Source organism: Phlebotomus papatasi, chromosome 1 (assembly GCF_024763615.1).
Source record: "Phlebotomus papatasi isolate M1 chromosome 1, Ppap_2.1, whole genome shotgun sequence".
NCBI lineage: Eukaryota > Metazoa > Arthropoda > Insecta > Diptera > Psychodidae > Phlebotomus > Phlebotomus papatasi.
This window is the reverse complement of record NC_077222.1, coordinates 104,153,220-104,167,701: the sequence shown is the minus strand read 5'-3', so window position 1 is coordinate 104,167,701 and position 14,482 is coordinate 104,153,220. Positions and strand designations below refer to the sequence as shown.

General features: G+C 37.2%; 1 protein-coding gene across 8 annotated transcripts in view; it reads left to right on the top strand.

Annotated features, from left to right (window-relative positions):
• The window catches only part of LOC129799050 (homeobox protein cut), a 264,353-nt gene extending 249,871 nt beyond the window's left edge, over positions 1 to 14,482 (top strand). For 2 of the 8 annotated variants that reach the window (XM_055842646.1, XM_055842652.1), the window contains exons 6-9: positions 7,165 to 7,236; positions 7,328 to 7,676; positions 7,755 to 9,063; positions 9,357 to 14,482. In XM_055842646.1, coding sequence (XP_055698621.1) covers positions 7,165 to 7,236; positions 7,328 to 7,676; positions 7,755 to 9,063; positions 9,357 to 10,697 — 3,071 coding nt within the window. In that variant the 3' untranslated portion in view covers positions 10,698 to 14,482. The remainder of the gene's footprint in view (positions 1 to 7,164; positions 7,237 to 7,327; positions 7,677 to 7,754; positions 9,064 to 9,356) is intronic. The other 6 variants (XM_055842650.1, XM_055842653.1, XM_055842647.1 and 3 more) reach the window with 5 other exon arrangements.

Genomic DNA, 14,482 nt, shown 5'->3' with positions numbered 1-14,482 from the left:
GTATATTTGAAATACATTTTGTATTAACCTTCGGCACTGAAAAGAGCCTGAAAAATTGGCGCTGAAAATGTTTTGGATACATCACGGCGTTTCCGTAATTTATTCTAAACACGCCTTTGGAAGTAGGGCCTTTTTGGCAGCTCACTTTCCCTCAATATTTGTAAAATTATTATACAGTTTCCTAAAGAGGTGAGTTATTTACATTAAGACGGTGATGGCCTCAGTAAGCAAACAGTTCCTGCATTTGAACCGTTCTTAAAATTTTCAATTCGTATTTTAAACGTTCGTAAAGAATACTCAGCGAACACAGTTAGCTGAAAAAGATAACGTTTTCAGGATATTTTTGCTGAATTTAAAAACAAAAATATGCTGACTAGTCAGCAGTTCTCGAACAAAAATTACTAACCAAATACAGTGTCGGCCATAAGTTTCTTGACAATACTATATTCGAGAAACCAGGTGGAAAAAATGACTTTTTTAAAATTTTATCAAACATAAATGTTTTCCCAAGGTTGAGCATTTTTCATCGGCCAAAAGTTTGTTGACAAATTTGAAAAAGTGGCTCAGAATGATCAAATACGTGCAATCAACATCATGTTATCGGTTATATTTTGATGTTATGTCATTTGAGAAATAAATGGTGAGTTTGCACATTTCTAAAGCTTGCAATGGTCAATTTTTCGAACATCGAATTTCCGGAAAATCGATTTGTCAACAAACTTATGGCCGAAATGTTTTCTGCTAAATTGAAATCGGCTAGCAATTGGTGCTCGCTGGGTTTTGTTACAGTTAGGAGGTTAAAGCTAGAGTAATGCTTACCCCCTGGATTTTTTTTGCCACCTCACCGAAAAAAAAAGCATTTGTGGCCTCCTGCAAAAAAGGGAAGAGTCTCAAATGTTTATTGCAATTAATATGTGTGTTAGTTGAGGCAATTGCATGCTAAACATCCCTTGGTTCGCCACCGAAGCTCCCCCTCGCCAGAGCACCAATGGGGGCTGTACACATGATGGGTAGCGCCCAAATTGGCGAGATGGATGAGCTGGAGGAGCGCCGAAAAAGAGAGAGCGAAAAAGAGTTAAAATTTATACACCATGTAACAATGTTTAATTGATAGAATCCACAGAATCGCGTGCTAACCGGCCGATTTGCATGCAATCAACCCACCAAAACCACCCCCAAAAACCACAAACTTTCAACCTTTATCAGTTACAAATCGATCACCACTATTTTAGAACTCTTTCTCTTGCTCCGGGGTGAATCCCCCAGTCGGATCCCTCCCCAACCCTCAATGTCTCACTTTACTACCCTTAATTTCTTCTTTTTTTTCGGCTCACGCGGGGGAGATAATTTTCCCACCCATTTTGGACAATAAAAGAAGCCCCAGGAGAAGTAAAAAAGAAATCGCTTCACAATTAAATTAACATGAGAAATGTTGAATGGTGCAGAAAAAAATCATGAAAGAAAATTTATTTCTTAATTTTCACAGGGAAAAAAAGTAAAATTTGCATATGAGAGCGTTTGGAAAAAAAAAGAAAAACAGCCACCATCATAATTTATTCACCCTGCTATTTAATCGATTCCTTATTTCATTACAATACCATAATTTATTGTCCTCAATTCAACCATACCGCATTATATAAAATATTTTAATATCGAGACTCCGCACATTTAATGACTCCCCTTAAGATCCTATCCCACCTAACTCACTCCCCTACCATCATAAAGGAAAAATGGATGAGGAAAATATTGTGCTATTTTCGATTATTATAGTTTTTCCTGAGCGATTGTGGAAAATAATTACAATTATCGAAGAATGAGAACTGAGAGAAAATTTATTATTCACTCGTGCTAAACCTCTTCGGAAGGATTTATTTGTGGGGGGGAGGAGGGTGGCTTGCCCCAAATTTTCACCCTTCAGAACTCAATCGACATTCACCAGAATTGCTGGGTAATTATTTCACCTTTCTCCCAAAAAGTTGGAACTTATAATTCATCAAGGAAAATCTCTTGGAAAACTTTTATCATTACCATTCAAATTTCTTCGTAGTGATAGTTTCATTTCTTTCTTTAGAGTGTTGTAAGAAAAGCCCTTAAAAATACTGAAATTCGGTCTGATTCTCTAATTTGCGAAAACGGTCATACTGGATTTTTGGGGTTATGTATAACCTAACCTCTAAAGCAGAGGCGATCAAGAACCCTTTGAAACCGAACAAACGTCAAGTTTTAATTGTAGGGTCGAAGGAACACCTGTTCGACAGGGAACCCTTATTGACACTTTTGTCAAAATGTTGAAATTTATTTAATGCATCCAATAAAATCTAAGTATTATAACATTTTTTCATTAATCTCAGTATTTCGATGAGGATAAGTGTTCGAATTTCGTATTCCAAATGGTACAGAGCAGGGTCTCAATAAGTCCTGACACGAGTTCTTAAAGTGCCAATAGGTGTTCCTTTCACCCTACGTCAATAGTCAGAATGCTACCTGGACAAACTTATTTTGACAGTTATTCGGTTTCAAACGGTTCAAGGAAATGTTTAAGTGTGACATTTCTCTAGCAATGCCCTATAGCCAACGGCCACGGCGATTCCACTGGATTTCCAGCAGTCTTTTCTGCCATGTAGGGGAGACCGGGGTAGAATTAGCCACCTAATGAAATTTTTGATTGCGTATAATTTGTACAAAAAATGTTTGTATGAGGTTGATAAATATTTCAATGAATAGTAAGGGAAGTATATATTTAGAATAAAGAGTGGTTTCCTCAATATTCCTTCGAAGGCAAAGCGTAAGATACCACTATCTAATACTATACGTGGCTAATTCTAAGCCTGTCTCCCCTACGCTGATTTTACCCCTAAAAATCCGCGTGGAATTCCCTGGATTTTACCGCTCAATATCCACGTAGGCTTCCGAGATGGAATTTGACGCTCAATTTCCTTCTAGTGTTACATGGACGTTTGCAGAACTCTGCATAAGACCGTCTAATAAGAAATGTCCGCAAGTTTCCATGGACATTTCCGACGAATATTTCCACGTCTTTTCCTATGGATTATTAAAAAATTCGGAAAAATCTTTGTTTCCACGAAATTCTCCGTGGAATTTTCCATGGAACGGCCTTAGAAGCTTCCATGGTTTAATATTACGGAATTCTACGACTTTTCCAGTGGCTTTTTAAAATATTTTTCTTAAAAATAATTACTAAAATTGATTAAAAATGTCGTCGAATTTTCATAGAAAATTAGTACAAAAAACACATCCACAAATAAATGGAGGATCAGTGCAAGAATTATAGCGTTCGGACGAAAAACAAATCAGGAATTTTCGCGTTTACTCCTATGGAGTTTTGGCCGGAAAGATACCAGAAAATATACTCGGAATATTCAATGGAAATTTTGTTTCAATTTCCAGGAAATTCCAGGTAATTGCGAGAAAACACTTAGGATTTTTTTCAAGGAAATCCACGCGAAAAAATGCTGATAACTCCGCGGAATGCCAAGCGGAATATTAGCGTTTATTTCCCCGGAAGCTCACGCGGAAAAATAGCTGATAAATACCATGAATTTGTCCGTTACTGAGAAACTTTGCGGCCGATGGGCTACAGGGTGTTTAATAAAAGCACTTTGGAAAGTTTAAAATAGTTTTTTTTATCCCCCCCTTACCCTTGATATATAGGTCTGAAGCCTATCGACTTATTGTGACCAAGATCCCATTATAATCAAACACTTAACAAATATACAAATTACAAATGTCCTTAATAAAACTCTATCACTATCAGTTATATTCTAACGTCGTTACTGTTTAGAAACGCATTTTAAAATAGTTAGGTTATGTTATTTTCAAGATATTAGAAATTTATTTTAGACTTAAGGAATTTATAAAAAAAAATTGTTTTAAGATGCGATGGCATCCAATACTAACTAAGTACTTAGTTAAGGCCTTTGTAAAAGTCCTTAAGTAAGTAGTTTGTATTAAGGGAATGAAAAGTATTTTTACTAAGTATTTAATTATGGACTTTTCTAATCTTGTGGATAACTTTCCCTCCCAGATCAGGCGCTAAAGGGAAGAATATAACAGAATATGAGATAATTGTAGGCAAAATAACGTTCACGGATTATAGGCTGTTGTATTTATATATTTCTTTTATTGCCTCTGGATTTTTCATACAAATTGAAGAAAACCGTTTCAAAACATCCATTTTGATGAAAATTCCTCACAAGAATGTGTCGAGGGCCTTTAGTCAATTCTTAAACATCTCGGCTAACACATTTAAGTACTTATTAAGTACTTAGTAAGCTCTTAACTCAACGACTTAATTTTATGAAATTGTTGAGCATTCAACTACTTAAAAAATATATAAAAATGAGACTAACGTCACCGCTTTGTGGCGAGTAGTGAAACTAATAAGGCATGACTCAGTCTTAGCACTAATTACTTAATTAAGGTCTTTGTTAAAGTCCTTCATTAAGTAGTTGTCAAGGTACCACACTTACAATTATTTTATTTAGTTCCACAATTATTTTGTCTTTCAGAATTACATACTGATAAAACCCAGTTTCCATTAGAAATGTGCGAAAAAATCGTGTGAGAATGTAGCCTCACAGCTGAAAGTAGCCCCATCTCCCCCTACATATGGACATTTCGTAAATGAATATTGCTCAATAACGATCGCTTTCCTCCAAAAATATCCACTTAAGACCCAGAATGGTCCAGAAAGTGAATTCAGGGAGCAATATTGAGAGATTGTCTATCGCCAGAGTGGCTTTCCCGCCACTTCGATTGCGCTGACAGGCCATAAACGAAGAGAGAGTTAATGGAGTGTCAATTGAGGCGATCAGAAGCAAATTGCGCACTTAAGCGCTATTAGAATCAGATATTTCGTTTGATGAAGTGATCATCAAACACTCATTGATGTTTCCTTTCTACAATTTCCATCCGCCCGAGATTTCATGAATCGTTAAAAGTGCCCCAAAAATAGAATCTCCCCAACATGCTGCTTGTACTCTTTTTTTTTGTCCACACTTTTCTGTATGTCACAGCATGGTCTGAGAATGCACTTTGATGTCAAGGATCATACCTCTGGGGGTCAGAGGAAAGAACCTTTACAAGTGTCCACAAATCTCTTCTGACTCGGATGACTTATTAAACTTCCATTTTATGCCACCCTCACAATCAGGAATTTTCGTATGTCGTGACCTCGTTGTGAGAAATCGTGATGTAATTATTTCCATTAATAAAAAAAGAATCCCTCTCTCAGACCACCCACAACCAACCCTAGAGAACTCTGCCTCCTCATTGCTATTTCCTGTCGCGTTTGAAAGTTCAACTCAATAAAGTTGCCTACTCCTCTTTCCCACTTCTGAAATGTTGAATAGAAATTATTTATTCCGTGGATTTGTCTTTGGAATCCCCATACCCTTTGCAAATTGAAAAGTTGCACAAGTCCTCCAGTTTTATCGATTCAGTTGCATCCATTTGACACAAATACTACCCCTACCGCGACTTCTGACTACCTTAGAATTAATTTCCACTTGAAAATCATTCGTCGTCCTGATGCATTTTTGCATGCAAACCGATAAATGAGCATAAATGTGGCTGTAAATCAAAATGTGGATATAAATTTCAACGACGCAAATTTCTGCCCCTATTTCTTACAACCTCCTACTCTACCCTAAGCCTCTGCCTCAAGTGACCCCATCTCCTGCTGCAATGTAGGTCAAAAGGGGATGTTTTCTACGTATTTAATTAACAATCCTTACCAGCAAAGAATATTCATTGGATTTCTCCTTGGAAATTCATGATAGATTGAAAGGTACCTCGTCTCACAGTACCCCAAAGTACGTTACCAAAGAACTTATTTAGTTCCTTATTAAATGAGATATTTTAGGTTATGTGTTACAGTAGAGCCTCGCTATAAGCCATATTTGGTTCCAGATTTGACACTTGGGTCGCACTATAGTCCATGTTATTTTTTAAAATTATCAACAACTTTTAGTATTGAAATTGCTCGACGGCTTCCACTTTCTTTGCGATTGTGGTATTTGTCCTCGCTCTCTTCAATATGGATCACAATTATCACAACTACTCAATAAAGTTTGCCAAAAATATTAAAATAATTATGGCAACATTGCATGTCGCGTACTATAAAACATAACCTAACTTAAAATCAGTGTTTTGAAATCTGCGGTCTATAAATAGTGGCCCGTTAAATCATTGCTCTACCTGCCGATTTTACTCGGAGGTTTTTTTAAATTTTAACGGTATATTCTAGTACATTTAGAGAAAATCTGTAGATTTTCGGAAGAAATTCTGCGGAAAATCTGCAGATTCTCGGCAGAATTTCTCCCTAGAAAATTTGCATAACCTCCATTACTTCACAAAAATATTGTTGATTTATGAAGAAACTGTAGAAGTTATAAAGGAAATGGTATGCTCTGCTTAACAAGCATTACCGAGTACACATTTTAAATAAGTAAAATAAAATGCGAGCAAAAATACTAATTTCTTAAAAATCGCCAATCGAATGATACAAAAACACGAAATTTTGGTCGACACTCTGTTTAAAGTTTTCACTTCACTATTCTCTACTTAGAACACGGCGTCGCAGAATTCTTTATTTTATATAAACACTGTGATATCACCAAGAGAATCACTCTATTGATTTTTGCAATAAACTTCAGTGAACAATATTCCATCTTTTCTGACACAGCTGTCTGGAAAGTCTGGAATGCAGAAAAATCTATAGAAAATCGGCAAAACATCTACAGAAATTCGTCAGAGTATGCACCAGGATTCGTCAGAAAATCTGCGAAAAATTTCTGACGAATTTTTGTCCCATGCCCAAATAAAATTCGTAGGAATATCTACAGATTTCTCGGCAGATTTTCAGCAGAGATGTAGATATTTTCTGCAGAAATCTGAAAGATATCTGACGAAATTATTTGACTGGGGACTATAGAGCGATGGCCTATAGCGGGGCTCTACTGTACGTAGTTTAGAATACTGCAGCGCCATCTGCGTTACTCTGATGAACTTTGTATGTTGTATGAGAACCTTTAGGTCTTTTGAATACCATCCATTGGCGTCGAGTATTTCGAAAACCTTAGCCCCTATATAGCTGTTGTTATGTGACCAAAATATTGAGTTGTTACCTATCTTTGATTGTAGCACCTCAGACGACACATGCAGACGCCCACCCAGATCTTCCACCACATCCTCCATTCCCCATTGAATTTAGAAGTAAGTGGCCTTGCCCCCGGGCTCGCATCCCCACTCCACGTGCTCCTTATCCCTGTCTTTTGTTTGTTTGACGGATATCCAATAATTGCAGGAAAAGATTCCGCCATGCCACCATACGGTCGTCCAGAGGACAGCATGACGGACGAAAGGATAGCGCATATCCTCAGCGAAGCATCCAACCTGATGAAGACTCCAGGTCCGGGTCAACAACCACCAATGAATCAGCATCCATCGGCCGGACATCAGGAGGACACTCACAGCAATGAGGACAGTAAATCACCGCACAATCAGTGCACATCACCCTTCTCCAAGGATTCATCTCAGAATCGTCGACTAAAGAAGTATGAAAACGATGACATCCCACAAGAGAAGGTTGCCAGAATCTATCAAGAGGAGCTATCCAAGCTCATGAAAGTCGGTCCACGGGATGGTTTCTCCAGGTACTATTCCCCTCCTCAGAATACTCCCAATTCTTCAGCTTTCAGTGTTTCCCAGAGCATCTGCACGAACTCATTTAGTTTTCTTTTCCCACACTTTTTCAGTGGCGGCATGCCACCAATGAATCAGATCCAGGACGAAAGTCTCAGGATGACTTTCGAAGCATACCAGCGAGAACTGGTGAAGCTGCAACAGAGTGGAGCGAATTTGCCCAACTTCCCAAATATTCCCAACCTTCCGAGTTTGCTGGCTCTGCAACAGCATGCCCTCAATGGTGCCCAGGATCTGAGTCTGCCAAAGGAGAAGCAGATGAAGATGAATGGGCAGCAGGCATCTGAAGCTGGAGGTGACAAAGATTCCGACGATGTCCGTCACTCGGGCAGTGCATTTAGTTTGGTGCGACCAAAGCAGGAGTCCGCATCGACACCAACCACCACCGCCTCATCAGCCCCCAGTCCACTGGGTAACTCCATCCTGCCACCTGCCATCACGCCCACTGAGGACTTTTCCGCTGCTGCCAGTCCCCTGCAGCGCATGGCCTCCATCACCAACAGCCTCATCACCCAACCACCCGTCACACCCCATCACAGCACACCCCAGAGGCCCCTGAAGGCCGTCCTGCCGCCCATCACGCAGCAACAGTTCGATATGTTCAACAACCTCAACACCGAGGATATTGTGCGTCGTGTGAAGGAAGCCCTCTCGCAGTACTCCATCAGCCAGCGCCTTTTCGGGGAGTCTGTACTGGGACTATCCCAGGGCAGTGTCAGTGACCTCCTGGCACGCCCCAAACCCTGGCATATGCTCACCCAAAAGGGTCGGGAACCCTTCATTCGCATGAAGATGTTCCTGGAGGATGAGAATGCTGTACACAAACTCGTGGCCAGTCAGTACAAGATTGCACCTGAGAAGCTCATGCGTACTGGAAGTTACAGTGGTTCCCCACAAATGCCACCAGCTCTGGCTGGTGGAAAAATGCCACCTATGCCGAAATTGCTCAATGAGCAGATCACCAAGATGCAACAGGATCAGCATCATCTCATGCAGCAGATGCAGCAGCAATCTCCGCTACAGCAAGCTGCCCAACAACAACCACCTACATCGACACCCCAGGGGATGCTTCTGACTCCACCTGGCCTCCCGCCGCATCATGCCATCCCTCTGGCCCAGGCAGCTGCCCAAGCAGCTGCTGCAGCCGCAGCAGCTCAGGAGAAGAAGCAAATGCCGATGCCTGTTCACTCGCCACAGCAAAACAACGCCATGCGAGGAATGCATCAACATATGTCCCCCACAGTCTACGAAATGGCTGCACTAACTCAAGACCTTGACACCCAGGTCATCACTACCAAAATCAAAGAAGCGCTACTTGCCAACAACATTGGACAAAAGGTAAGCACAACTTTGCATCCCTTAGCCCTATTTTTTAAATTCTAAGCAATACTCACCTAAATATACGTCCAATCATCACGAAAAGGGCATAAATTTGCATAAACATTTTTCTTACTTACCTCCTTGAATCATTTCAAACTGATGATGCAGCCTTAATGGCTAAATTGCGAGCTAGTCCGGTGTTGATTAATGATTTACTTAATTAGAACTCTTTGCACGAAAGAAATTCATTTAATGCCTCTTTGTCACAACTTCCGCCACAAGATTTTCACTTACCATCTTTTTTTTTGCAGATCTTCGGCGAAGCTGTTTTGGGCCTATCGCAGGGATCCGTATCCGAGTTGCTGTCGAAGCCCAAGCCATGGCATATGCTGAGCATCAAGGGCAGAGAACCCTTCATCCGGATGCAACTGTGGCTGTCTGATGCCAACAACGTTGATCGGCTGCAGGCTCTTAAGAATGAGCGTCGTGAGGCCAACAAACGACGACGCTCCACAGGTCCTGGAGCTCAGGATAACAGCTCAGACACCAGCAGCAATGATACTTCAGAATTCTACCACTCAAACTCACCCGGACCCGGATCCGTGGGATCCGTGGGTGCTCCACCGAGCAAGAAGCAGCGTGTGCTGTTCTCCGAAGAGCAAAAAGAAGCCCTAAGATTGGCTTTTGCTCTCGATCCCTATCCAAATGTCGCCACCATTGAATTCCTAGCCACTGAGCTGGGCTTGTCAACACGAACCATCACCAATTGGTTCCACAACCACCGAATGCGTCTCAAGCAGCAGGTACCTCATGGAGCTCCAAGTGAACCTCCGGTACCTCCCCGGGAAAGCCAATCTGGAGCACCTTTCGATCCTGTTCACTTCCGCATCCTCCTGAATCAGCGTCTGATGGAATTGCAGAAGGAACGAATGGGTCTCAGTGGAGTTCCACTTCAGTACACACCCTACTTTGCCACAAATCCCAATCTAGCTGCCCTGATCAGTCGGGGATTGCTGCCTGGAGCTGCAGATGCTGACCTCAGTGCTCTCAATACTGCTTTCAAGGAGCAGATGAGTGGACTGGATCTGTCACTGAAACGTGAGGGCGATGATGACTTTGATGATGTTGATGGAGAAGCTGATAGTCATGTGTCCGATGCTGATTCCATCGATGAAGCTAAGTCAGAGACCAAAGAGACTCCCGTGGCTATTCAAGCTTCAAGCGCACGGTCATCCCGGCGAAAACCTGCTGCTCCTCAGTGGGTGAATCCCGACTGGCAGGATGACAAGAAGCCACCAACAGCTGCAGGAACCACCCGCGAGGAGGAAGTCATCATCAATGGGGTTTGTGTGATGCAACAAGCAGCTGACTACAGTCGTACGGCCGGCGAAGAAACCGTCCGAATTGAGCCACAGGCCGTAGCTGAACGCTTCGAGGAGGGAGACGATGAAGAGGCTGAAGCTGAGGCTGAGGATGAGGCACGAGCGAGTCCAGCTGTCTCCGAAAAAGCTCCTTCAGAACATCCACCTGCCGCATCTCCAGACTCCACCGATGACACGGACAATGGACCAGCTGAGGCTCTGGTAAAGTCCGAAGATGCATCGCCAATCAAGAAGGAAATTGATGAAGACGGTGATCACTGGGAGTACTAAAAATCAATGGTGTTTTTTGTGTGAGTAGAACAACGATTTATCATTTTTCCTCACTTTTCTCCCAATTCACGAGAAAATTCTGTGCAATTCATTTTGAGGGATAGAACTTTTTGAATGTTGAAAGTTGAAAATGATGATGTGAGACTCATACCTGGTGGGTAAATTGCAATAGGCTCGTTGGATAATAATTTTTTTCTAGGTTTTTTATTAGATTCGGCTCGAAGGACCAAAAATGGTTCTTTTGTTTTATAAAATCTAGCAAATCTCCCCAGCTCAGTGACCAAAATGGGGGAAACTCTCCTCAGAATCTTGCTAGATAAACTAATAAGAAAAACTCAGATCAATGACAGTTTATTTGATATTTTTCACTTAATTTTCCACTAAAGTAATCAATTTTATACAAGATTTTAATTGTTTTCACTTATCTGACTTCTGACAAAGGAGAATTTCGAGTGAGGTTAGAGAGAACAAAATGACAAGTGATCGACATGAAGTTATCCGATCATATGACATTCAAAGTTAAAGCCATGCTGTCACTGTCACTTTACCTTTGAAAGGTTTCCTTTAGGGGAGAGTGGAGCAGGATAAATACCATAATGCTGTCATTTTCCTTTAGCAAATGATTTGAGCATCTGATTGAGCATCTCAGCTCATTGTTTCCCATTTTTATCAGTCAAAGCATTTTATCCCTTAACCTTAAAAAAATTAATCCGAATCATTCGGATGAGAGAATCCCAAAAAAAAACTATGGAAGTTTTGTGACTTTTCCATTGAATCTGGAAGAAGACAGAAATCCCAATCATCTTCATAGATTTAAAAGAATTAAAAAGAAAAGTAATTCTATTGTGATTGATTTAAAAAAAAAAAGGAAGAAGAAAAGCATACGCCTAACGAATTAAGAGTTTTTTAGCTGCAAAGTTCTTTGTTGAAATATTTTTTTTCATTATGTTTCTCAAAACTTTTAAAATGCAAAAACATTTTTTTTTAATGTGTAAGCCCAAACGTAAGCATGAATAGACGATGAGATAATGATAATGAATAAGACTGTTACCATATTTTTTCAAGAAGAGATAAAATACAAAAAGAAATACTGTACATTTTATTACAAAGTATAAATACACGCAAGATTTTCACGAGAAACTCTGTTTCCACCAATTTGCAAGAATATTTATCGCCTCATTGAACACTTTTAACTTTATTAGGAATTAATAAAAAAAAGGTTCAATATTTTATTCTTCACAAAAACTCTTTTTCGTGTATTTTCTTTTACAAATTAACCTCCCATTCCATTTATTGAAATGACTAGATATTAGGTTTTTTTGACAGCACGTCAAAGATCTTTAATTTTAGTGATTGAGCGGGGAAGAAGAAGAAGAAAAACAATGAGATGAAATTTCAATCAAAATAAAATCAAGTGTAAATGATAACAAAATAAGTGTTAAGATGAAAATAAAAGAAAAAAATTAAAATTTAAACATATTGCCAAAATAGCTGGAACAAGTATAAAAAGGAAAAAAAATTAGAAAACTCCTTTTAGAAAAAAAGGAGAAAGAGAATAAACAAAGAAATGAGAAGGAAATCAGCAGAAAAAATGCATTAAGATAGAAAATAATTTCTTGTAGAATAGATATTGCAAATTATGAGAAAAATAAGAAAAAAAACACTGAAAAAGATACCAAAAAATTATGTAGCTGTAAAAAAATATAATTTAAAAATGAAAATAAATAGTTAAAAGAACAATTTCCTCCACCTTTCATCATTGCTGAAGAATAAAGATCTAAAGTAAAAGAGAAAAATTTAGAAATGAAGAAGTAAATCTTAAAAAAAATCAAAATAATATTTAAAATATTATTTAGATCTCAAATATTATAACCAAATAATGAAAAAGAAAACATGAGTAGTAGAGGGAAAAGTATAAGATGGTATAAGAAATTCAAATGTAGAGCAAACAGATTGAATTAAATAAAATTAATCAAACAAAAAAAGTAGTTTGTAAGTGTATAAAAAAAAACGTGCTAGCGATTTGTGAAGGAGCATCATTAGTTGAACATAGAGAAAATATGGAAAAAAAAACTCATAAAAATTATCTAGAAAAGAAAATCTTTAATGTAGTATAATCTGAAAATAAAAGAAAAATTACTTATTCGAAAAAGAAAGTCAAAGTGAAGCAAGAATGGAGAATCAACAGAAACAACCCCCACGCATATCGAAAAACCTTTTAAAAATTTTATTGAAAAAAAGAAAAAAAAACATTTAAAAAGAGATATTTCAAGGTGGAGCAAGAAAAAAATTAAAAATTATACATTTAAAAGATGGTAATTTTAAAGTTATTGAGAAAAAAAGATAAAAAGAAATCCAGTAAAACCCAATTCTTATATTAGATATTAGTTAATACTGAAGTTAGTCATTATTCAGATTTGAAAAAAAACACAGATATTTGTATTAATACCTTTTAGAAAATTAAATAAAAAACAGAAAAAATCCAAAATTCAGAGAAATCAACTCAAAATTCCACCCATAAAAATTTTCTTTAGAAGAAAAAACAATGAATTTATTAAAAAAAAAGGTAAAATAAAGAATAAAATCTACTAATTTATCCAATTGCTAAAGGAATGATTTTGAAAAATAAAATCACGCTAAAGTCATTTAAAAGATTACATAAATAAATGAAGAAAGGAACCGAAATCCTTGCATTAAGATGAGCAAAAAAAAGCTACTAAAATAGATTGATGAGATGAAATAAATTTAAAAAAAAAAAAAAACAAGAAATAGTGTAATAAAATATATCGAAAAAAGTAAAAGTTAAAGTTGATGAGAAAGACGATAGAAAACTGCGATAGGACTTGGCATGGAAATTTCTACAGCAGCCACAAGAGTTTTTTCTTTACGCGTAATTAATTGTTTCAACTTTATTTCAAATTCCTCAGCAATTTATTTAAAAAAATTTCTATTCATTGTTATTTGTAATTGTTGCAATTTTATTTTTTTTTTACAATTTATTTTCCGTGTAAACTTTTTTGAAATTGTCAAACAAACAAAAGAGGATGTGTTAAAAAATTCTTATTAAATAAATTTCTCTGTTTTAATTTTTGATAAATCACAGCGGAAAATACGTAAAAAAAAGAGATAGAAGTATTTTGGAAAAATAAAAAAAAATCAGCAGAAGAAATTTATTCAAAATGTAAAATAGAATTTAGAAAAAAAAGATACGCATGTAAAATGCTCATTTATAGAGCAAAAAATAAGTAAAACGTGAAAAAACTTGTAAATTTTCATCATTGATTTATCCAAAATAAAAGAAAAATCAATTTTATTATGCAATAAGTGGCTTTATAAAGCCCCTTTTCTTCCTCTTTCATTTTAACTTAATAATTTCCCCGTAGTTTTCCCATGAAAACACAAAAAAATGCTAAAGAAGAAGAGAGAAAAAACAATGAAATTTTCATTATTAGATTTATCGTATTTTAGAATAAAATGTTATTTACTTTGCAAAGAAGAGAAAGAAAAAACTGAGAAAAAAAATATTAAAAAATAAATCATTGCGTACTTTTTAATTTTACTGAAGTGAAAGGTAAAAGAATAAAAAAAAAACATGAAATATAAATAAAATTAATTATAAACAAAGTATAAATACTATTAATAACAAATTAAGTGATGAAAGTGTAAATATTTATTATCATATCATATGAAATAATTAAAATTAAATTTAAAAATTTGAAGAAATACATATTACCGTCTTCATTAAGATTTCTAAACTTAAATAAAATTAACTGTATGAGAAATAA